At 38.2% G+C, this 26,451-nt stretch overlaps 1 protein-coding gene across 2 annotated transcripts in view; it reads left to right on the forward strand.

The window, feature by feature from the left end:
- Positions 1 to 517: 517 nt before the first annotated feature.
- The window catches only part of ANKFY1 (ankyrin repeat and FYVE domain containing 1), a 62,661-nt gene continuing 36,727 nt past the window's right edge, over positions 518 to 26,451 (forward strand). The window contains exons 1-5 of one of the 2 annotated variants that reach the window (XM_014069815.2): positions 518 to 565; positions 10,402 to 10,594; positions 13,719 to 13,837; positions 21,090 to 21,225; positions 25,762 to 25,885. In XM_014069815.2, the coding sequence (XP_013925290.2) occupies positions 556 to 565; positions 10,402 to 10,594; positions 13,719 to 13,837; positions 21,090 to 21,225; positions 25,762 to 25,885 (582 nt within the window). In that variant the 5' untranslated portion in view covers positions 518 to 555. Of the gene's footprint in view, positions 566 to 689; positions 864 to 10,401; positions 10,595 to 13,718; positions 13,838 to 21,089; positions 21,226 to 25,761; positions 25,886 to 26,451 lie in introns of those variants that run through there. The other variant, XM_014069816.2, reaches the window with a different exon arrangement.

Genomic DNA, 26,451 nt, shown 5'->3' on the forward strand with positions numbered 1-26,451 from the left:
TTTTACAAAAACCCTCAGTAGGGAAAACAAAGTTGAACCGTTGCAGTTGTCTTATAGTCCTTAAAAATATAAAAATAAAACATAACGGTGAAAAACAAAAATGCCACAAATGCTAAGAGAGGCTTTAAATTACGTTGATCTTAGAAAAAGTCTCAGAAGCACTATCACTAAGGTTCTCGAGTCTTCGTTCTGCTTCAGAAAAAAGAGAAAAGGGAATACAGCACGTGCTCAACAAATTTATTTTGTCCTAGGGAAAAATAATCCCGTTTCATTTAGCAAGCTGAACTCCATGTATGCTTAAAAAAATACTGTGCCTTCGGCTTCTAACAGTTATAAGAATTAGAAAACGGCGTTAGAGCCATTCAAAAGAAAATAAAAATTAAAAGGGAAACCTAGAGTGGCCCTATTTTCCACGGCTTCTGGAGTCGGCAGGCACTTCACTCTCAACGCGCTTGCGCACTCGATCGCTTGCCTCCTCCGCTCCTTGGCCGCCGCCACTCCGCCCTCAAGCTCAGATCTCGCGAGAGCTTTGTCCGGGAAACGGCGGAGGCCAACATGGCGGAAGGTAAGCGAGATGGGGGTGGCGGCAGGAGCTGCAACTTGAGCGGGAGAGTGGATTCGCCCTGAGGCGGTTTTATATGGGGTGGAGCGTTTCCTTCGGGGTCTGTTCGAGAAAAGGCCGAAAAGGAAGGGGAGGGGCTGAAAAGCGCCTTATCGACAGGGGTCATCTGTATTTTTGTGTGAACTAGGGGGCGTTACCTGGCAGGGAAAGAGAATCGAATCCCCTTTCTCAGCCTGACTACAACTCCCATCGCTCGTAACCAAAGTGATCCTTCGGCTTTCCCGGCGGAGGAAGATGAAAGGTGTAGTATAACGCCGGCAGGCTAGAAAAACCTGGACTAAAGAGGGAGGGTCTCTGTCTGGGATTGGATAGTGGGGAGGAGGAAGGGTGGGAGAGAGGAGGCGTTTTAAAAAACCGGTGTATCTTTTCTGAAATAAGATGCTTTAGCACACCTTGCTTCTCCTGGTGATGCTCTCTGGTTGGATTATAGCTCTCCTGCTTTATCTGGGGGTGGGCTGTGCCTACATTGTACTGAAAGACCTGCTAATGTTTTGCAGCCCACTGAAGTCACTTAAATTTGCTTTATTTCACTACAGGTATTGATTAGTAAAGCTGAGTGTTGGCTGGCAATGATCTGTTGAATTTTAGAGTTTCTATCTGAGAGAGGGTTTTTTTGTTTTTGGGTTGGATGCCTTAGAGCAGGGGTCACCAACCTTTCAGACCTCAAGGACCACTAAATTCATAATTTTAAATCCCATGGGCCACTAATATGATTTTTAATAAAGATAAATATTATGTAGTGCAATATAAAAAATGCAAATATTTTTTCTGTGGACCAGTTGGTGACCACTGCCTTAGAGTCAGTTTTCCACTCCTAATTACGATTTCTTTGGCAAGGTTTCTTTCAGAAGTGGTTTGGCATTGCCTGTTTCCTAGAGCTAAGAGTGAGTAACTAGCCCAAGGTCACTTGGTTGGCTTTGTATCTAGGTGGGATTTGAACTTAGGGTCCTCTAGTTTCTAACCCAATACCTTAACTACGGCACCAAACTGGCTCTGATATTGAGAGAATGGAGAATTAATTTTTTTGCAAGGAGAACCCTTCCCTAAGAAACTGTTTAACAGTAATCCAGACTGTTAGTATGTTTAGCTCAGGTTTGCTTGAATTGACTGACAGAAATGCCCTTAAGTTTTTTCTGCTTTCTTCCCCATTATCTTTGACCTAATTATTAAAGTGGCACTGCCAGGAATTTGATCTAAACCCAGGAGCTTCCTCTGAGTTATATGGAAGGAATAGCAGTCGGAGATTAATCCAACAATATCTGGGAACCCATAGATTTCTCACTCCTAATTTTCAATGGTGGACTATTGGTCACCAATGTCCCAAACAGGTCTTTCCTGGTTTTGCCTGAAATTGTTGGGGATTAAATGTGAACTTTCTACATATAAAATGATGAGCTTGCTGTTTCGCCCTCCCTGTTAGTTATGTGGATCTTCTATAGCTGCAGGCAAAAAAAATTCCCTTTATCTGAACCATCATATCAGTGATCTCACATATTCCATCCTTTTATAGTGCTTGTTGTATTATTATTGTTTCTTCTTTGAAGTCCCCAAAAGGATAGGCTAATGATGGAATTTCAAGACCCAACATTATTTTAAATGGCTATACAGCATTCACAGTAGGCTCACATATCACATTATGTTATGGTTCCTATGTTATGCTATACCACAGTTTTAATTAAAGTTTGTTGAACAAGTAGTGGCCAGATTCAGCTGAATAAGCCTAAATCACAATTTATAAGCCACATTGTAAGCTAAAATCAAACTAACCAGGTGTGAATCTAGTTAGTGTATAATACCTATGAAAAAAAGCAGTAAGGGGTTGTTGGCCTAAAGGAACCTATGATTATTATAAAAAGACAAAGTTTTCCCTTTCAGTCATGTCCAACTTCAGGGCATGGTGCTCATTTCCATTTCTTGGGCAAGGGAGCCAGCCAAGATGCTTAAACCTAAATCCAGGTTAATAAAATACAGTTATTAAATTCACATAACATGAATGCCCAGTCCAATAAAGTATTTGGCTTAATGTGATTGCTTGATACTTCCTACTATAATACAGAAATTGCACATTTGTGCCTATCTCCTGTTGGTTAATTCGAGCTGAAAGAAAATGTTTTGGGCAAGATAAGTGAAAAGGTTTCCTAAATGAATAAGAATCTGAATTAATTTTCCTACCTTGGTTCTTGCCCTAATTCTAAATAAGATGGGATACTGAAAAGTAATTGGATACTGAAAAGTACCGGTAATTGGTCTCTTTAAAATATATATTCTTAATGGATTCAGCTCTGAGATAAAATTATTGTGATGCTGAGCTATTTGAAAACCAGATGATCTCATGCTTTAATTCTCAATAAATTTTGACTCATTGCTCATTTTTCCCACTTCACAGTTATAAGTGTAACTTCCATGTTGACAGAACATACAGAAATAAACACAAGATAGTTTAGAATAGAATGAATTTATTTTATAACCTTTAAAGTGGAGATAAAATATTATTCTAGTTCTTTATGTTTTTATATACGAAACTTACTAATTTAAAATACTTATGGTCCATTTTCCTGAAATCTTAAACATTTTTGGAAAGCAAATGTGAAAACCGTATAGAAACAGTTGTCAGTAGATTGATGATTTTGCAGATTTTGACTTCCTCCTCTTGCCAGAAGTCTCTGTCCTCTGTTTTTCTTTTTAAGAAAGCATTCCAGAATTTAACTGGAAGATGACCAATTTGTTCAGATTCTTTTCCTCTTTTGTATTACTTTGTAGTGTGTTTGTTTCCTGTGCAGAAGTTTGGTAGATAGACAGCACAGCACAAATGTTACTCTAGGGGAGGTTTTGCAAACTTAATTCTTCTAAGGCATGGTTTTTCAACAACTGAAGATCTGTTATATTTTCTTAAATTATTTGTGTTTATTTTATCAGATCTAAATAAAATGGTAGTGAATAAACAATTATGAAGTAAAAGTATATGCAGCTTATCTTTAAATAATATGCAGTAAACATGCCATCATCTTAGAAAAGGCATTTCCTATTATGCAATTAAGGGTAATGCCTGTTTAAAAAATAAGCTGCTGGCAGTTCTTCAAATAAGTTATGTGAAAAATAAGGCTTCAGAGTTCAGACAATTAAACACATATTTGATTAACAATTAGAAGAATAGTAGTATATAATTGTGTAGAACTACTTGTGCTTTCCAAACAGTAGCTGTTGAATATTGAATATGTCTCTGTGGCTGAAGAATAGTTAAATTCTGTCATTTTTGGCAGATAAATTATGTTTGGAAAATCGCAGCTTCCTGGGCATCTAGAAATGATATACTGGAAAACTTAAAACAAATACAGTGCAGTGTACAAATACAGTGTATAAAACTATCTAATAATTGCCATCAACTTGATGCCTTACTTTAAAAGGTATTATTGAGATTTTAAAATCTGATTTAGCTTGTTTTTCCTAAGAAATAGCTTGTGTCTATCTGCAGATGTCCATAAAAGTATGTATACAAGCCTTTAAAAAAATCAAAGTGTATGTGGCAAACAATAAGTAGAATACAGCGGTGGAATTCACTTACTTTCCCTACCGGTTCGCAAATGTGAGTGTTTGCTTGCTTTGCTCACACACGCTGCATCTGCGCATGTGCACCGCTTTCTGCGCATGCACAGTGCTCACACATTATGTCAGGGCAGATGGGCAGAGTGGATCGCCCGAACCAGAGAGAACTGGGTGAATACCACCTCTGATAGAATACCTGAAAGTGTTTAAAAATGATAAAAAGGAAGTTAATTATATTCCTAAATAATAAGGGGTTCTGAAGGTGGGAATTTCTAAAGTAAGAGGCTAACATAGAAAAATGTTGCATTACCACAGTATAATATCAAATACAGTAAGCAGGGCAGCAGCTAAACTATTTAGTTTTATATGCTAATCATACAGGCCAAAATCTTTATAAGTCTTTATAAATCAAAATACACATATACTCTTGCAACAATTAACTTTAATAAAACATGTACAGTATATTTTGAGCAAATATATGTGTTAGTAAAGTTTTATAAAACGGTCACATCTATTTTTAACTAAGCGTTTTAGACAATCCTGGGTTAAATGTAGGACAAGCTGTATTGGGGCTGCAGCTTGAGAAATTCTCAGCTAACAGGGCCAAAGGTTGGGGATGGTTTCAAAGTGTAGTTTAAACACATCTGGGAGATACCAAATTGGTAAAGATGACTTTACATAAATGAAAACTCATTTTCTGAAAATCCACAGGCTTTTTTTGTATTTTATAGTTGTAATTTATTTTAGTAGTAGTTTATGTAAATAAGTAATAACTGATAAATTTCTCCTACCCTTTCGCCAATGAATTTGGCTCTTTGTGTAGCTATAATGTTTTTTCAGCTTGTTAATGAACAATGTCCAGAGGAACAGAGAAATATTGTTTTGTAGGACTATTCCAAACCACTGCACTTTCCTTTCCCCTACCTCATTAGGAAGCCATTCAATTTGTAATTTGAATAAACTGCTTTAATTTTAATTGCTTGTTCTATAAAAATTATATTTATATTATTGTGATTTTTATCTTGCACATAAATTTTCTGTTGTGTGGTAAATTGGAAAGTTTTTTTTTTTTGCAAGACCATTTGAAACTCCTAGAGATAAGGTACAGTATAAACCTTTAAAAATAAATAAGTGTAAGATTGCCTTTTTAGTATTTTTTTCAGGACAGGGTGGGAATTTAGGGGATGCTTACCCAATACAATAAATGCGACTGATTCGGGGAAAAGCCAGAAAGCTTAAAATATGGAATTGCAGTTAGTTGAATTAACGTTATTTGTTCCTTAAAAGCTTGAATAAGCAGACTGAATCTCCTTTGTAGCTGGATCAAGAGATTGTGCAGATAAAAGTATTAAATGTAAAGCTAACTCATTATTCAATAAAAGTTATCTGATCAATACTGTAACCTTTAGTATCTGAAGGAAGGAAACTTGATTTTTCCACAGAGTACCTGGCTGTGTTAGCAACATATCAGTCTGAAAATTTTGGCAATTAATAATATTTTGCTTCAGAGCATAATTGATTTTTCCACCCCCTTCTGTCACCCAGATAGGAATTTGGTTCTTGTGGCATTTGTAACAATGCGGTATCAGTTTAAGCTGAAATGTTTGTAAGAATCATATAGTTGAAGTCCATACAGCCTTGCTAAAAGAAAAATGTTTCTGCTTGATATTTTTATTGTCTGTTGATCTAATCTCATGTTGAGTATTACGTTAAGAAGGATTCCGGCAAACTGGAGCAGATGCAAAGAAAGACACAGAAATGATAATCGGGGAACTGGGAACCAGAAAATATTGATACAATTGGGCATATTTAACTTTGAGGAAAATGATAAGAGTTGTTTTTCCTCACCGTAGCTTTCTTCAAGTACCTAAACAAATGTTAGATAGAAAAAGACCAACTTCTATTATCTATTATTTTTGAGTGCTGAATATAAATGCTGCAGGCACATTCCAGGTGAATATTAGGAAAACAACTCTAACAAAAAAGGCAGTTACGGCTATTATCAAAGGAGAAAGGAAGCTTTTCTAGACTTGATGTGTTAGGCAGATATTAAAATTTGAGGATGCTTTAAATTGAGTATGGAGCTGAACTCAATGACTTATCTGGCCTCTTCTAACTCATAAACTACTGTTGAACATATATACCATTCAGAGACCACTAATGAAAAAAGCTTACTAAAATAATGTTTATTTTTTTAATTAATTGCCCTACTTTATTATTTTTATGGATAACTCAAAGGCAGCAAACAATATCCTTTCTCCTCCTATTTTCCCCACAGCAACAACCCTGTGAGATGAGATGGACTGAGAGAGAGTAAGTGGCCCAAAGTCACCAGCCAGCTTTGATGTCTTAAGACAGGACTAGAAGTTATCCTCTCCTGGCTTCTAGCCTAGTGCCTTAATCCATTTAACCTTTTCTTCACCACGGACCTCCTTTAAATTCCTTTTGTGGCCACAAACCATAGCCATGGACCCCCAAGACTTAAAATTTAAATCATTTTCAGGCCTTTTATGGAACCCCATGACATCCTCCTGACATCCGCCCCCCCCCCCCGGGGTCCACAGACCACAGGTTGAGAATCACTAGATCCAACTGATTTACCTGCTGTCATTTATTTTTATTTATTACATTTTTATTCTATTCATCTCCTCTACAAGATGACTCTGGGCGACTCACCATTTTAAAGGATATGTTAGGACTAAGTTAGTTTTCAAACTTTTGTTTTCTGCCCCCATAAATTCTGCTTACCACCTTGATATTTCACAGAAGCAAAGCCAGGGAAGGAAAAATCTTGTATTGACTGGCTTCAAATGACACGCTGAACCTGTGGTTTATTGAATATGTCAATATTTAAGCTTTGTTTGTGCAATAACTTATAGCAATCTCCTGTAAATATTGCTGATCCCTTATATAAATTGCAGTAAAGAATTTACTCAAAGCACAGAACTAAGACTAATTCACATTGTGACTTAATATGATAGGTACAATCCTTTGAGATGGATATGTTTGGCTATAGTTTGGTTACAATTTAAACCGGGATTGCAGTTATTGCAAAATATTTTGTTTAACGTGAAATAAAGTTGATGTTGAATGTTGAACATAAAATCCACTAAGTGTGAAATTCTTATTTATTAAGTTTTATTGTAGCGTTTTCTCTTTGGAGCTGGTCCTTTTTATCAAAGGTCTTATTGTATTCCCACCCCCCACCCCACCCCTTCTTAGAAATTTAATCTCAAAATTGAGTAACAATGCTAGACCACATATTCAGATTGTTTCCAACTTGGAAATAAGTTACTACTATGTAACAACCCCCACTAAACTTTGCAACAAGTTAGTGTACTATACATTATCCTCATTGTACTGATTGACCTTGATCTTTACCCTACTGAGTAATTCAGAAATAACATTTAAAAATGAAAGAATTGGCCTAAAGAAGTTTTGGAGCTATTATATAGATTTTCTAATACTAGAGGTTTTTTTTGTTGTTGTTAATGTGATAGTGCAATTTGTCTTTTTTTTTTTTTTACATAAAAGGATTTTATATATATTGATAGTTTTTATATTACTGATGTAAAAACCATAAAAGAAAAGAACATTTCCCAATCTTTGGTGCATTACATCAAAACACAGTTAATGTTATATCTGTGATTTTTTTAAAAGAAAATGGAGCTTGATAGAAAATAAATGGTTATTGCTGTTGGGTTTTATAAGAGAAAAAATGTTTTACCATCATAGCATACTGCAAATGGATTCAGTAACTGGGCAGCCTGACTGCCCTAACACATGGCTGGTGTGCTAAACAATTGGCTGAAATTGTATGCAGAACTCTGTATTTTCCCAGGTTTTCTGCGAGCAATAGTAAGAGCATTACAGAATCAGGCCAAAGACCAATTGAGTCCAACATTCTCTGTCAAAATCAGGTTCATTCTGAAAATTCACAGGCACGGATATGGGAAAGATAACCACCCTTCTCTGTCACTTCACAGAAACTATTTAAGATATGAAGTTTAAGAGGTAGTATATAGTATATACCCATTCAGATTAGTTATTGTTACTAAACTGAACCTTACATGAATTTGCCTTAGTCCTCCTTTATAACTTTCTAAATTGCAGGCCATCATTACATTGAATAGCACAAGAGTGGTTTTTTTTATATTATGAAGGGAAAATTCCCTTTATTGGTCTAACAATAAATAAATCCTAACACATTTAATTTCAGTGAGTAATCCTGAATTTGAACATGAGAGTGGGGGGGGGGGATAAAAAAAATCTGCTCATATCTTCATTTTCATGACATGTTGTAGCTTGTAACATAAAAACTCCAAATAATGTACTCTTCTCACAGGGAAGGTGATTGGTTTATTAGGGATATTTTTTTTAAAAAAATAGTACTGGAAGTACATATAAAATTTGCTGAATTGGAATTGTAGGAATTACACTGTTAACATATTCAGATACTCCCAGATTGGGAGAAATTGCAGTAGAAATTCAGTCCTGCTTTTTACTTCTATAACTAGCAATGTTCTTCCATGGAACTATGAGTCTTCTACAAGTATAGTACATATGGAAAGTCTTAATTTAAGTCTTGTCATTGATCTGACAGGAAGTGGGTTTCCTGATTATCAGGTGTCTCTAGAAACCTTAAATTATCCTTACTTGGTTTCTTGATTTCAAAATTCTTAATTTTGAGGGTTGATTGATAATTTGGAGATGTGATACTAGTTAGGAAAAGGAGGAGAGATTACGTTATGAAATATTTTAACAGTGTACTCCTTTGGATGCTTATTGATAGGAAAATCCCACTGTATTCAATAGAATTTACTCAAAGTAGGAATGATTAGAAGTACAATGAAATGTTGCAAATTAATAACAGCCCTAAATCCATAGGAACAGACCTATAGAATTCACTCAATTTTGTCTGTTTAGGTGCTACTTTGCAACAAGCTATCTGATTCATCTGTCTTTGGATCATGCATTTTGCTGATGGTGTAGAATTAACAATCTTTATGTTTTCAGAATTGGTTAAGAATGAGGATCAGCCCTTTCTTTTTATCACTAATGCTAGGTATGTTGTAGGTATAATAAAAGGCCTGTCTATTGTAATAGTTAATGTGCTTGTCAAGGAACTGCACAGCAGCTGTCCAAACAAAGTCAGAGACACTTGATACAAACTAGTAGTTTTATATAAATAAATATATTTTACATTTATATTTACAGCAGACAACATAGTCAGGAACATCATGAGGTAAATCAAACAGCATATACAGCACAAAGAAGAAAAAGGCGGGGAAAGGGGAAAACTCTTCCTTTTCACCCACAGCATAGATTGCCTCATGAATGAGCTAGGACTCCAACCTATCAGCTCTGGCCAATTGTACAATTTACTGTTCCAGTTACGAAATTTAATATTGTAACAGTGCTGGTCTAGAAACTGGGAGATTGTGGGTTCTAGGTCTCCTTTCGGTATGAAAGCTGACTGGGTGATTTTGGACCAGTTACTTTCTTTCAGCCCAACCCAGCTCACAGGGTTGTTATTGTGGGGAAAATAGGAGGCATTGGATATTTTTGCTGTCATGAGTTATACATAGAAAGCTGAGAAGTAACAATAATAATTGTTAAAGGGATACAATTCCAGAACATCTGAAGTATCACTTGAGCAATGTCGAAATTGATAAAACTATCCTTAGTTAATTGCAAAAGGTAGTTTTACTTGGAACAGTTTAACATCCTGCATTGACATCTTTAATATTATTAAACACATCTGACTATCCTAGGTCCTTGGGAAGGACTCGATCCAATCTAAACATCTGGCTGACTACGTGATCAACAATGATAATATAACCTGATACTTAGAGTCACTCTCACAGACTATGCAATCTGTACAGACCAGAGAATTCATAGTTGAAAATATTGGGTTAAGTTAGAAACATTTCTTCCTCTTTTCATAACATGTCATCTGAATGTCAAAGGATTGTTGGACTTCCATGATCTTTGGAATCATTTGGGTCAGTCCTAAAAATGGCAGTGCCAGACAGCGAATGTTGATTGGTTGTTTTTTTTCCCCCATGGATAATCATGACAATGTTGGTTTGTATGTGCCTTGCTAGTATTGTCTACCTTTCACTGGTCCTACTGGAGAACAATCTAGCTATTAAACTGGGGTCTTGTTCAAGCAGGTTATGTGTTATACCATTCAGTTATTGTTTTTTGTTGTTTTTGTGTGCTTATTTTTGCAGAAGAGGTGGCAAAACTGGAAAAACACTTGATGCTTCTCCGTCAGGAATATGTCAAATTGCAGAAAAAACTGACAGAAACAGAGAGAAAATGTACCCTCCTAGCTGCTCAGTCAAACAAAGAGAATGCCAGTGACTCTTTCATCAGTCGGCTGCTTACCATTGTGGCAGAATTGTATGAGCAGGAGCAATATAGGTAAGACATTCCCCCCAAAATGGTAGAGAGTCCATGGGTGGTTCCTATGGTATAACATTTATTACTAATAGCACAATCAGGGTTTGCTACAACCAGTGCTCAAATTAGAAGGCTTGCAACCAAAGAATCAAGATGCAGATCTGATAAGATGCTTTTATTATAGGTAATAGAGAAGCGTTTAAATTACCTTATGCACAAGGAATTTATCTCTGGAGCTTATGCATTGGAGACAAATTCTTTGTTTGTCCAATCACACCTTAGCCAATAAAGAATCCTGTCCCCATCCTACCCTATTCTATCCTCCTAATTTCTAATTCCTTATTTCTATTTCTATTTATTCTATTTCTATTCAGAAAGGCTGCTGCAGCTTACCCAAGATTCAAATTTTGTATCTCAATTCTATTACTCATATATTGTAACAGACCAAGAGCCATTTCTTTCTCAGTAGGTGAAGCAATTGTTGTTGTGATAAGCTACAGAGAGTTCTCAACCTACAACAATTCATTTAGCAACTCTTTAAAGTTTACACTGGCACTCAAAAAAGTGAGTTAGAACCAGTCCTCACACTTGTGACTATTGCAGCAGCCCATGATCAAGTCCGGTATTTGGCGGCTGGAATGCAGTTACAATTATTGTAGCATCCCAGGATCATGTGATCACCATTTGTGACTTTCCCAGTCAATCAAAGTCAACAGAGAAAGCTGGAGTTGCTTAACAATTACATGATTCATATAGCAACTGCAATGATTCATTTAACAACTGCCTTGCTTAGTAACAGAAATTCTGGTCCCAGTTGATGTTTCAAGTTGAGGACTCTCTGTAATCTAGTTTGAGGCTCTTTGTTTCTGGATATACCCCTCTGAATCTCAGAAATAAATTGGCTGCATTCATACAACATGCTTAATCTATTTATGAAATTACCCCATTTTCCATGTTCACTCATTAAACTATAACCAAATGCACAAAACTTCATCCTTTTAGTTAGGATATCACTAACTAAGCTTAACATTTTTTGTGAATTTATCTACCATGTATTTAACCATATACATGGTTTATCTGTTGATTAAATAAAAGTTTTATTGATGGATTCTGAATGTTAAATCAATGATCAAATTAATATGATTTGGCTCCATGGTCTAAATTTTAAACTTTACCATCTCTAGTCCCCATTGACATTTAAATCTCCAGAGTTTCTTAGTTTTAGCTTTTAATTAAGCATACATTGCCAACTTTGGGCTTCTAGCTGTCTTGTTTCTTTTTACTGGGTGTGGTTAGGGAAAATAATGAATAATCATTTTTCCTCTCTATTTATGAGTGTACTCTTCTTTTAGAACACATAGATGCACTAGATTAAATACAGGGAGACCAACTAATAAAATACAAATGTGAAGGAGGATGTACATGAAAATGTATTATTTGAATAGAATTTATAAATTAGATCCAAATACACAAGAACTAGATTGCTTTTGTGCATTAGAGTTTCAAGATGTGGAATTAAATTCAAGCTATATTTTCAAAGGACTCAGGCTTATCCTTTAGCAAGCTGTACTTAGTATTATTTTGGTGTATTTTCTTGAGGGATGCATTCTTGAAAATGAACTCCACACATGAGCAGAGTCAAGGATTAATTGGAAGGCCAGCTTGCTGTAATTCTGTTTCATAACTAGTGGGTCATGTCAAAATAATGGCTGGACGGGAAATATTTTCAGTCTGTTAGAAACACTTCATGGATTAAACTACTAAGATAAACAGTGGGTGTAACACTTTCTAATTTTCCTGTAACACTCTTTCCCCACCCCCACCCCCACGAAACTGCAGAGTAATGATAGCTCTGAACATCTTGCATAAGACACATAAATTTTGAAGAAAATTGATTTTTGTGAAATTAGTGTGAGAGCCATAGCTCTGAGGCAATAAATGCTGTTCTTAAATTACAATTACAAACGTAATACATGAATGCAACATATATGTATATTGTCTTAATGCTGAGCCAGGCAGCCGTACTTTGTCTTGCTAGTTAAAATATTTTGAATTAAATATTTGTTGTGAGTGATTTATCCTTTTGGTGTGCAAGTTCTTTTTGCTCTTCAAAACTAGAAGTGTTCATTTCATATTGATGTGTTGTTATTGTGTAAGTTTTCAGCATTTTTATGCCATATAAAATATCTGTCCAAATTAGTGGAAGATCTTTTTTATTAATTTTAGTTTTAACAGTGGATGGTAAGTAGCCGTGGTGTCTCAGTGGTTAAAGTGCAGTATTGCAGGCTAACTCTGCCCACTGCCAGAAGTTCAATCCTGATCAGATCAGCCTTCCATCCTTTCCAGTAAAATGAGGGCTCAGATTCTTGGGGGCAATATGCTGACACTGTAAACTGCTTAGAGAGGGTTGTAAATCACTATGAAGCGATATATAAGTCTATTGCTATGATAGCAAAGTTATTGAAAATGCTTACTAGTTTTGGAGCTGTCACTTTTGGTGAGAAATGTGGAACGATTGTGCTACTGAAAAGCTTAAGACTTGCTGCTGAAATTTGATGGCATATGTTAGAGGTGCTTAGAGAACGATCTCTCTCTCTCCCTCTCTCTCCCCCTCTCTCCCCTCTCCCTGAATTAAGAGTATTTTTACTTTAAAAGATGTGATGACTTACAGTTACTCTCATTGTTATCATATTGTTGTTTTAAGGTTGCAAAAAAATAAAAATATCCAGAATTAGCTGAAGATGCAGCCCTTTAAAATATTTTTTCCCTGAATAGAAAAGGGGATTTTACCTGACTTTTCAATGTTTTTCTTCTGTGTGGGTGGCTTAGCACTTAATTTTGTGTTTGCAAATAATAATCAGTGAGAAGTATTATCTTAGTTACCATCCCTTTTTCTTTTTCTTTTGCTTGTCTATATTTTCTTGTCAGTCTCTGAGCAGATGTTTTCCAGAAATGCTGAAAGAAGAAATTGCTTTAGGGTTCTCAGGCATTTTAAAGACCTGAAAACTGGGTCAAAGTACATGGAAAGCACCCATGTTTTACTATGTCGCCCTGCGACTCGTCTGATTTTTTTTCCAATTTTATGTTGTGGTTAGCAGAATATCAAGTCATCTAATCCAAAGTTATGTTTGTTCTGTTTCTTCAGTGACCTGAAGATCAAGGTGGGAGACAGGTACATCAGCGCTCACAAATTTGTATTGGCAGCCCGGAGTGAGGCTTGGAGTCTGGCCAACTTAGTGTCAACAGCTGAGCTAGATCTGTCAGGTTAGTGTTGTGTGTGAGTGAGAGATTGGAGAAGTATTCACTGCCTTGGGAAGATTAATAAAAACATAAAATGCCTTTGGGAGAAGAGGTTACATTTTTATCCTTCAAGAGGAGATGCACAGCTTGCAAAAATTGTATTCAATCTTCTAATGATGAAGCATTTGTCTTTCAAACATGCTGAGTGTTTAGTGCCAGTTTGGAAGCTTATATCTCTTTAATTTTAATGACATGGGTGTTAGGTATGCTGATCTTTTTCATCTTATTAAATAGTCTCTGAGACAGCAAGGAAATCAAGTTATTGAAGATAACTGATTATTTCTTTGGCTTTCACAATTGCTTTCTGAAAGTGTCAATGACTATTCTGTAAGGCAGTTATTGCAATTCCAGCATTTTATCTTTGGAAGCGCAAGTTAAGGTACTTGGCCACTTTTCTGTTTCATTTGGTTTTTTTCCTCCCTGATTGAGAACCTTGTCAAAAATTCATGACTCTTCCCTAAAAGCTAGATTCTGGGATGAGGCTACTGTCCAAGAGAAGTGCTCCGAACTGACATTTAAGTGAGATAAATAGAACTGCTGGGTTTTATGCTATAAAATAAGTCATTTTAAAACACCTTAGGATATGTCAAGCTTCATACTGAATAGTAGTTTTATATTTTCCTAGCCAACATTAAATTATGTTATCTTTCTCCATTCAGGGCTCAAATATTTCAGACTGTTTTTTCTGCCTACCTTTTTTAATTTTTGTGCTTTTATGTTTATTAATTTTGGTGAATTGTAATTTCATTTCTTCATGGATTACTGCCTTGTCGTGGCGAAGGGGCTTGCATAGCTTAATGAAGCTATGAGCTATGCTGTGCAGAGCCACCCAAGACAGACAGGTCATAGCAGAGAGCTCTGACAAAACGTGATCCACTGGAGAAGGAAATGGCAACCCACTCCAGTATCTTTGCCATGAAACCCCCATGGACAGCGTTGTCCATGGGGTCACGATGGGTCAGACACGACTTCGCAACTAACCACAAATTTTATTTCTGTAATGATTTGTTCATTACAAATTGCACTACAAATGCATTTGAAAATGAGTGCATGAGAAGCAGTATAAAGACAGGCAAAAAATAAATACACAAATAAATAAAATTATTCATTTATTATAATATGTTGAAAAGATCTTGGGAGACTGGGCAAAGAGATGCTGCGAAGGGAATGGTCAAATAAGAGACAGCATACTCTTCAGCTGGATAGTGATTGGGGCAGGAGGCTCAGCAGAGACCCTCCCTAGTTTCTCAGGCTGTATAAGGCAGGGGTGTCAAACGCTTGGCGTCATGGCGTCAGGTAATGTATTGCAACTCTATTCTCCTTTGCTAAACTGGGGAGGGGGTGACCAGCATGTGACGCATCCAGCCGCAAGTTTGACGCCCCTGGTATAGGAGAAGGAGGAAAGAATTGTACTTTCAGACTTGCAAGAGTTTGTCAATGTAATTTAACATGAAGTAGAATTAGCTCATCTAGTTGTGATTTCTGTCTGGTTTATTCCATGAGGCTGACATTAATGTACAGGTAGTCCCAGACTGACAACCTTTTGTTTAGTGATGGTTTGAAGTTATCATGACATTAAAAAAAGTGATTTATGACTGTTTTTCATACTTACGACTGGTATAGATCCCCATGGTCACATGATCAGAATTCGTGCCCTTGGCAACTGGCATATATTTATGGAAATTGCACTGTCCACTGGTCATGTGATCACCTTTTGTAACCTTCACAGCTTCCAATAAGCAAAGTCAGTGTGGAAAGCTGGATTTGCTTAATGATTGCATGATTCATTGACTAACGCTAGTGATTTGCTTTACAACTGTAGCAAATAGGTCATAAAGTGAGGCAAAACTCACTTAATTGGCTTGCTTAGCAACAGACATTTTGGGCTCTATTATGGTCGTATGTTGAGGACTACCTGTATTAAAAAGAATCTTGTTACTTGAAAATAACTGATCTACAATGAGAAATTTTCCAGAATATTTTTCCATTTACTTTTTTTTTTCCTCAGAGAAATAAATTTCTATATCGTAAAATGCATTGGGTTCCACAGCACTAATTTCATAAAGAATGAAAACACTACCAATCAGATTGAAATTGCCCTACGTTATTGGTAAAGATTCAGGTAGACAGTTTTATAGGTCTACACCAGAGGTGGGTTCCTACCAGTTCGCACCTATTCGGTAGAACCGGTTCATCAAATCTACCGAACCAGTTAGAAGAGGTTCCACCAGTGGACCCGGAAAGCAGGCCACACCTACAGAAGAGGTTCCAAAATTTTTTGAAACCCACCACTGGTCTACATGTAATTGCCCCCCAAAAGCACAATCATTAGCATCTGCTAAAATTAGTAATAGTGGTGTATAATTTGTGTGTCATAAAATTACTAAAACCTATGTAAAGGAAATTTGAAATTTTACACTACTCTGATCCTCTGTAACTGAATAAAGAAAGTGTTAAAATTGTTGCGTTGTGAAATGTTCACAGATATAATTGCCAAATCAGATTCTCAATTTGAGTACATCTTCTATCTAAAGCACAGAAAGACTGCATATAGATTTATCCAAAAGTTAGTCTTGTTGATTTCTTTAGGATGTACTTCTGAATAAATAGATATGGGACTCTATTGGATTCCCTAGCCCCAGCATATTGTAATGTATTTCAGGAAAAGCCACTGTTGAGGTTAGGGTTAGATATTCTGAAAGCTTTATACTGATTGAGTTACAGCTCTAATGCATGTGACTTGGTCTAGTATAGACTTATGTTCAAATTCCTTTTCAGCTTCATTGTTAATTGAGTAGGGTAAGACAGTGAGGTTCCCCCTTCATAATAAGCCACACTTGTTCACACAACACACTAAGCTACAATCTACAGATCTCAGTGGCTTTATTCATATAGGATGCTGAAGCAAACCCAAATCCACATTTGACTCTTGTAGGCAATGATTTGTTGGACCTGATCTTTATGTAGATCAAATGGATAATGATTTGAAGATAGAGGACACTGTAATCTGTCTTTTTCAAAGTTGTTTTTCTTCATTACCATCCAACTTGTTGCTATCTACTGTATGACTTCTGAAATGGAGGCAGCAGTTAGGATCTGACTGATATACAGCATTTTGGTGTCTCCCTGATAGTTTGGAAAGCAGTTCTACCACATACCTAACCAAGCTCTGGAATTCAGTGATGATAAAGGCATTAGATATAATTGCTCCTGAGTGGCCTCTCTTGAGTGTTTATGGCTCTTTCATGATTTTGTGTGGTTTTGTGAGTTAACTGTATCCCTTTAATCCTTTTTAATCAGAGTAAACATCATTATAAATACATATTGTGAACTGACTTCACAATACATGTTTTTCTTCCTTGAAACGATTTACTGGTAGAATTACCATATTTTTCAGAGTATAAAATGCACCGGAGTATAAGACACACCAAGATTTTGAAGAGGCATTTTTTTAAAAAAAAGTTTTTGCACTCTGCAAACCTCCCAAAAATGCCCTCCCCAGCCCCCAAGAGGTATCTGAAAGCCTCCTAAAAGCTATGCACGGCCATTTTGGTGAAGGGGTGGAGTTTCAGGAGGCAAAAAATGATGTATTCAGTGTATAAGACGCACCAAAATTTTCAGCCTCTTTTTTGAGGGAAAAGGGTGCGTCTTATGCTCTGAAAAATATGGTAATAATTTTTCCTCACCCATTTTTTTAAATAGATGCCCAAAATATATTGGGCTGAGAGCAAGTGATGTCCAAAAGGGGAGCACTAATATAGACAGCTGTGGATTTGAAGTAGGTCCTGTCCTTTTTTCTGATATGATTTGCTGCCCCAATTTGCTAGTCTAATCCCCATAAAAACAGGAATTTGAAATATTTTCACATCAATGTCACTTGCTTATAGCCTATTTTCTGATGTTGAAATATCATGAATGGAAAGAGAGTTGAAGGGGGGGACTAGTCAAATAATGACAGGGATTGTAATGCCTTTGGGGTATTAGAACAAGAACTGCTTATTAAACCTCATAAAAAGATAGCACATTTTTATGGCTGTCTTGTTCCATATGCCCCTAGCTGTAAGACCCCTTCTAATATTAGTACTTCAGCCAGCCTGCTCTGCTTTTGAGAAGGTGGGCACGCAGCCAGTATTCATCTTGCAACAGTTATAAATATCAGTAATGGTATTGCTATTACTAGTTTCTGGGGTTCATGGGTTGGCCCCACCTCGTGTTAATTTCCAAAAGTTCACAGCAAACAGTGTTATCATACACTGCTTTTCACCCCTGCAAAGTAAATGCCAACAGCTCTGTCAGTTTAAATCATTACATTATTAATATCTTGGCCTTAAGAGAGTAGCTGTGGGGGTATAAGTAATGAGAATCTATCTACATAATCATTTTGGGTATTTCTAAATGTATGTTTAGTAGACATACTATGACAGTGATGGCAAATCTTTTTCACCTTGTGTGCCAAAAGCACACGCACATATGATATCACACTCTCTTGCGTGCCCACCCCCATAATTTACATGAGCCCTCCTCACCACTGCTCCGCGCATGCGTGCATGGCTTTCTTGCAGCCCGGGGAGGGTGAAAATGGCCTTCCCCGCCACCCCAGAGGCCCTCCGGAGGCCAGAAATGGCCCGTTTTCTGACTTCCAGTGGGCCTGGTAGGTCCATTTTTCACCCTCACCAGGCTCCAGAGGCTTTTTTGGAGCCCGGGAAGGACAAAAAACAGCCTAATATGCAAACCGGAAATTCGGGAACAGACTTTCAGGTTGCCTGTTGGACCGTTTTTCTCCCTCCAGAGGCTTCAGAAAAACCTCTGGAGGGCGAAAATCAGCTGGGCTCAGAAGTGGCTCCGTGTGCCACAAGTTTGCCATCACAGCCTTACTGCTTTGCAGACAAACTCATTGTTTTAACAAATGTTAAACTAAAGCAATATTAAATCAGAATTTTGTCACACATTCTGTTAATGTTTATAATAGTATCCGTAGGCTCTGAGAATTTGTACAACATTGAACAAAGGGAATACCTTAAAATAACAAATCAATATTTTAAAAATAGAGCTCTCCTGACAACATTATTTTTATTTATTAATGCCCCACTCTTCAGTCTGAGAAGTCCGATTATTTATAGATCCATCAGAAGAGGGCAAACTTCATTTGAACCTGACAATTTGAAAAAAAAAATGATATAACATGAAAAAAGAGATGGGAAGTAAAAAAAGAAAAAAAAGTATTTTTTAATTTTGATAGCAAATATGTGTAGCATTATTGTAGCCAAAGGTTATACTTTTTTTTCCTTAGCTATAAATTGATTAATCAAATAATAATGTCATCGATAAAAGACATTGAAAAGACATTTCATAGCTGAACAGGCTATGGAATTAGATTGATGTTTAGGGTTTTTTAGTTGCATCTTAATAAGAATAGAGCATCTTTATTTTTATTTATCAATAAATCTTTTTCCTGTGGCTGAATTCCCACAACAAAATAATTACAGATAATCCTTGATTTATGACTGGTCCTTAGCAACTCTTCAAAGTTACAACAGACCCCTCCCCCCTAAAGGTACTGGGTTTCCCTGAAAATAAGACCCTGTCTTTTTTTTGCTACTAAAAGCACTGGGTCTTATTTTGGGGGAGGTGTCTTCCCCAGCCTCCTTTTCACTGTCAGGGGCCTTCAGGAAGTTCTGCAGCGGCCAGCAACGCTTTCCTGAAGGTCTCTGCAGCCAATAACAGAGCTCCAAATCAACCCAGAGCTCTGTTATCGGCTACAGAGGCCTTCAGGAAAGCCTTGCCAGTTTCAGAACAAATGGGCTGGCAAGGCAGGTGTCAGGCTGGGCAAGGTCTGGCTGCAGCTGTCCAAAGGTTAGTAGGGCAGCTCCACCCCCATCCCCACACTGGGTTAATTTTTACCCCTGCACCTGGAGTGGGCATGGTCTTAATTAAGACTTATTTTGGGCGTAGGACTTCTATTGGGTGCACATGTAAAAATCTAGGACTTACTTTTGGAGTAGTCGTATTTTTGGGGAAACATGGTATTTACGACCTGGTTCCAAGCTTATGGCCACTGCAATACCCCTTGTTCACCCTGACGGTCGGCCATAGGGATGCTACAATGCCCCTGATATATCTCCCCCTCCTATCCCACTGAGTCCCATAAGCCTCAGCCAGTTCTGAAGTTGGCCACTCAGCCATGTAAAGTAGATCTAAAGAATCGACTGGCACATGAAGTTCAGTTCCAGTCTGTAGGCTGAGGCCTACTTTCCACCCAACCCCCTGATGGCCTTCGAAGGCTTCCCCCTACCTGCTGGTCTTTTCTTTAGGCTCCTTTGCATGGTTAAATGGCCAGCTTCAGAGTGGCAAGGCCTAGGGAAATCCTGAGGGTAAGGGAGCGGAGGAGCATCAGGTGCCTCCGGGTTGGAACTGATTAACATATTTTACATAAAAATTTGAATATAAAGTGGTCCTCGGGTTACAACCATAATTGAGTCCAAAATTTATGTTGCAAAGTGAAACATTTGTTAAGTGAGTTTTGCCCCATTTTTACAACTTTTCTGGCCACAGTTGTTAAGTAAATCATTTGTTAAGTTAGTAACATGGTTGTTAAGTGAATCTGGCTTCCCCAATGACTTCACTTGTCAGAAGGTCACAAAAGGGAATTATGTGATCCCAGGACACTGCAACCATCATAAATATGAACCAGCTGCCAAGCATCTGAATTACGATCATGTGATGTGGCAGCGGTTGTAAGTGTGAAAAACGGTCATATCACATTTTTAAATTCTGTAATTTTGAACTGTTGTAAGTTGAGGAAGTAATTCAATCACTTCTTGAGATTCATTACCTGCAATAATAGAGACCTAGCTGTAGTAGATCTTCCTCTTAAATTGCTCATCTTTCCAAATCACCTGTTGATAAGTCCATTTGTATTGATATTGCTGCTACACCTTTTTTTAACTGATGGTTTTTCTCAGTAAGCCACAATTGCTTGGAATCATAGAGCTGCCAAAGCCAAAAAATACCATGGTTGGCTACAGTCTGATCCGTGTCTATGCCAGCATTTCCTTGGGTTGGTTGGGTGAAGACATGTGCTGATTGGCACTGATCAGAGGTCTGAATTTTACTTACTGTTTCCTTATTGAAGGAAACAGTAAGTAAAGCTGCTCTCTTGCACAACAAAACAGTATTTTTCCCCATAGGAATATAATAATTGATGCTCTTCCACCAGACGCTGATCCTGAGGTGGCCATGGCAATGCTGCGTTGGATTTACACAGATGAGCTGGAGCTGCGAGAAGACGATGTATTCCTGACAGAGCTGATGAAAGTAGCGAACAGGTTTCAGCTGCAACTCCTCAGGGAAAGGCAAGCTTCTGAATGAGTTGTCTCTGTTTTAATTAGCATGACATGGCTATTTTATCCAATGTCAATTATTGTTATTTTGCCGGCTCCTCTGGGAATCGACAGCAGACTAGAACTTGGGTCTCCCCATCTCTAGTTCAATATCCTCATAGCACACTGGCCTATTTTTACTAACAGGTCAGGCCCCAGGGAGTCAGAGCAAGCAAACAGGAGTTTTCCAAAGAGGCTATTGAGGTGTGGAGCTGATGTACTGATCATTTGGCTGATCGTATGAGGCCAGATTTTGTGGATGAGGTTAAGAATGTGCCTGTGTTAAGAGGATAGTTCAGATCTCTTGAAGCTGTTAGCAGGATGAGAACTGTTGGATTAGAAGGAAAAGAAGGGCTATTCAAAATGAATATTAGAAGGGATTTTCTGATGAAAATAGCTATTATGAGCAATGGAACCATCTATCTAAACAGTGGTGGATTCTTTCTTGCTGGAGATTATTAAACAGGAACTGAATGGTTACATGTCATCAATCCTTGCAGCTCAACCCCCATCTTGGTACAATTGCCTTCCAATTTGTGCATTCTACAATTCTTGAATTTTGGATAGTATTTTTATGATTTTCCTCAGATGTAGGTTTTTTTGGTTTGTAAAATTATCTTAAAGGATAATTTGGAGGAGTGTGTTAAATCTTCCTCAATCTTTAATAGAGTCTAGACAGTGCACAGAGAGCAACAGCAATAACCCAATTAATAATTTAAAAATCTATTATTCCATTAAAAATTAATAATTGCACATCTACACATATTTTACATCTGCTGCCAATAATTCTCACCAATTGAGACCCCAAAACCTTCCACAATAACCAAATAAATCAAGAATCAAGATCACGTGAAGTGTTAATACCACTTTATAATCATTGGTAAGGCCACACTTGGAATACTGCATTTAGTTCTGGTCGCCACGATGTAGAAAAGATGTGGAGACTCTGGAAAGAGTGCAGAGAAGAGCAACAAAGATGATTAGGGAACTGGAGGCCAAAACATATGAAGAACGGTTGCAGGAACTGGGTATGTTTAGTCTGATGAAAAGAAGGACTACGGGTGACATGATATCAGTGTTCCAATATCTCAGGGGTTGCCACAAAGAAGAGGGAGTCAAACTATTCTCCAAGGCACCTGAGGGTAGAACAAGAAGCAATGGGTGGAAACTAATCAAGGAGAGAAGCAACTTAGAACTGAGGAGAAATTTCCTGACAGTTAGAACAATTAATCAGTGGAACAGCTTGCCTCCAGAAGTTGTGAATGCCCCAACATTGGAAGTCTTTAAGAAGATGTTGGATAGCCATTTGTCTGAAACGGTATAGGGTTTCCTGCCGAGGCAGGGGGTTGGAGTAGAAGATCTCCAAGGTCCCTTCCAACTCTGCTATTGTATTGTATTGTAAATTCTTAGCTTGCTACACTTTATCATCTAGATTGATCTGCTGACCATTTTTAGTCTATCTTTCATTTATCATAGAATCATAAAGGAAGGAATCTTAAAAGATCATCTGGTCCAATCCCCTGTTCAGAGCAGAAATCCTCAGATCATCCCAGACAAATAGTTATCCAACCTTTGTTTCAAAATTCCCAGTAGAAAGCAGGCTATTCCACTGCAAAATAACTCTTAGAGTCAGGAAATTACTCCTTTGTTCATGAATGGAATACTGCAATGTGCTCCATGTGGGCTGCATTTGAAAGTCTCCCCCTACAAAAAATAAATAAATATAGTTGGTTCCGAATATGGTAGCACAAGCAATAATAAGACATGCCACTATATGTCCATGTAATGCCTCTGTTCTGGGAGCTGAACTGGTGGCCTGATGATTTCTGAATGCATTTTAAGGTGCTGGTTACCATCTATAAAATCACCTGATTATTTGCCGGACCAACTTTCTCCTACAGTTTCTTCCTGTCTAATAGAATCTGGCAGAATATGTGCACTCCTTTCAATTAAAAAAATGCCATCTAGTGGAATCTAGGAAATGTGCCTAATATGTTGCTGTGCCTACCCTCTGGCACTCCCCAGAGATCCATAAGAGTCTCAGCAAGATGACATTCTAGAATGCATTAAAATATATATTTTCCCAAGCCTTGCAGAATGGTTACTAGCAAACTCTTCTAATATTTTTGTTCTATTTGTATGTTTTTACTTTTTCTGGACACACATTCCCTGAAGGAGTGGGTTGTTTTTTTGTTTTTTTTGTTTTGCTGTTCTAGCCTTGTTAGAATATAAAGTGTCCAGAATTGTTGAGAGTTAGATGTTCTTATCTTAAAGTTTAATCTTAGTGTTATCAGTGTTTTACTTTTGCGTAAGTAATCCATATAACTTTACTATTAACTTGTCATTCTGTATCTTAAGTTCTCATTCCTCTTGATACACATAGGTATATACATGATGTATTTAATTTCATAAAATAGAATAAACCCACAAAACATATAAATGTGTAATATAAACATTATGTAACCTGCTTATGGTATCTATGAATTTCTTATGTCTTTATAGATAGTCTTCAAAGTGACCATAATTCAGCCCATAATTACAGCTGTACGTTGTGTTCATCATTAAGTAGGTCACCAGGTGACTGCTCCCAATTCTATTTTTTTGTGGCAGTCATAAAACAAATGCCACAGTCATTAGGTGAACCCATCGTCCACAAATCAGAAGCAAACATCAGTTTCTGGCAGAAAAAATGTTGTAACTCATGGTCCTGTGACTGTGGGACGATGCAAAAGGCAACAAATATGGTCTAGCTGCTGAGAGCCAAAATACTTCAAAGTAACTGTTTTGGGGGAGGAATGGACCATTTAACTACACAATGGAGTGAGAAATTGCTGATGTACATTAAAAAAATCAGATCATCTTTGAAGATCTCAACAAATACAAGGGTTTTTAACACATTGCATTTGTTAATTGATAAGGTGGTTTAAATCTGTCTCAAATAAAGCCTACATCTGGATAACTACCTCAATGTCCCCTACCTTTTACTTCACTCCAATTTAAATCCTATATTGGTCTAGGGCTCTAGGCATTTTTTTGCACCTGATTAAATAAGCTGCGGTTCGCAAAAACATATACAGTACATATCTCTTAATAAAGCCTGTTAGTCAAAAAAGTTGCTCCTGGATTCTTTGATCCTTTTCCTTCTTTGTGTGCCACAATTTAAATGTTTCTGAGTTAATTAACTGCTGTTATTTTCTTGTGTTCAAAACAATTTTGAAAACATTATTTGGAGTTGGTTTTGGACTCTGATTTATTTTGAATCTGGCTTCCATAATGCCCTGGAAAAATAATAACTGATCTAAGCCAAAAAGGAATTTGGATTCAACTGTAATAATATATGAAATTGTTCTTCCTGCTGGTTTCATACCATGATGTCCCTTCTGTTTACCGTATTTTCACGACCAAAAGCCGCACCGGATTATAAGCCGCAGTATCAATTAACGTTAATTTTTCAAACTTTTTCCACATATAAAGCGCACCGGGTTATAAGCCGCACGTTTCCCGACGCTTCTGGACATCTGTTGCAGTCGCGAGGAGCGGCGCGAGGGTTCTTGGCGCTCCAGGGGGCCCCGGGGGCGGCTGGGAGAGGCGCACGGCCCGCCCCCCCCCTCCCTGGATGCCGCAGCAGCAGCCCCAAGCGCACCGATCTCCGCGTTTTTCGCATCGGGGCATGCTCTTGCAGCACACCCCGATGCGAAAAACACCGAGATCGGTGAGCCCGGGGCCGCCACTGCGACATCCAGGGAGGAGAAACCAAACCGCGCGCCTCTCCCAACTGCCCCCGGAGCCCCCCGGAGCGCCAAGAACCCCCGCGCCGCTCCTCGCGACTGCAACAGATGTCCAGAAGCGGCTCCTGGGGCCAATGGGGACCGGACCTCCAGCTCGACAGCCCCTGTCGCCCCTGGACGTCCACCGCAGTTGTGAGGAGCCGAGGAGAGTGCGGAGAAGAGCGCGCGGCGGCCCCCGGCGCTCCGGGAAGCGGGAGAGGCGCGCGGCCCGGTCTCTCCTCCCTGGACGCCGCAGCAGCAGCCCCAAGCGCACCGATCCCCGTGCCCCTCGCATCGGGGCATGCTCTTGCAGCACACCCCGATGCGAAAAACACAGGGATCGGCGCGCCCGGGGCCGCCGCCGCGACGCCCAGGGAGGAGAAACCAAACCGCGCGCCTCTCCCGCCTCCCGGGGCGCCAAGAACCGCCGCGCGCTCCCCCCCCACACTCTCCTCGGCTCCCCACAACCGCAACAGACGTCCAGAAGCGACAGGGGCCACCGAGCCGGAAATCCAATCCCCACCAGCCCCAAAAGCCGCCTCTGGACATCTATTGTAGTCGCGAGGAGCAAAGCAGCTGGGAGATCTTTTTCCACATATAAAGCGCACCGGGTTATAAGCCGCACTGCCGATTTTGGATCAAAATTTAGGATTTTTAGTGCGGCTTATGGTCGTGAAAATACGGTACTTTTTTCCTGTGACTAGTGCTTGCTGAGTCTCTTGTGTCTCTTACTACTTAATAGGTGTGAAAAAGGAGTCATGTCACTTGTCAATGTAAGAAATTGTATCCGCTTCTATCAAACCGCAGAAGAGCTGAATGGCAGCACTTTAATGAATTACTGTGCTGAGATAATTGCTAATCATTGGGTAAGCGTTAAGAGAACTCTTCAAAGAGATATTTGAGGATTCACAACTTTATTTTTTACTTCTAATCCCTAAAAGTGTAGCTGTTATCCACGTTATCTATGCAAATTCTGTGTAAACTTTGAAATTATGCTAAGATATTGGTATGTTTCATTTGTTGTTACACAACATATTTTTTGTGAACCTTGTTTTGTGCCAATAGTCTATTCTGTATCCCAGAAGAATTATCTTACTATGAATGCTCTTGTGGATAAAAACAAAAAGAGAGAACCTCCTTGTATGGAACAAACCAGCAAGTTAGAGAGAGATTGTTTAGCTTAACCTCTTCAACGTCCTAACTTTTCATATTCTGAGAAGTTTTATTTTTATACGAGGAAACCAACAGTTTTTTCCTCACACCAGTGGTGACTGGCTACTTAAAATAGGATGTCTTTGCATTAGCAGAAGTGCTGTTTGCATCGAAAACATGAAGTTCTGGCCTGTCATTACTGAATAGCAGCTTAGTTCAAAACTCTTTTCTTCTCTGAAAACGTTTTGTGGCATGGAGAAAATGCCTTATTAAAGAACAT

The sequence above is a fragment of the Thamnophis sirtalis genome, unplaced genomic scaffold (assembly GCF_051295495.1).
Source record: "Thamnophis sirtalis isolate CommonGarterSnake01/CBP01778 unplaced genomic scaffold, rThaSir2_p1.2 scaffold_6, whole genome shotgun sequence".
Taxonomy (NCBI): Eukaryota; Metazoa; Chordata; class Lepidosauria; order Squamata; family Natricidae; genus Thamnophis; species Thamnophis sirtalis.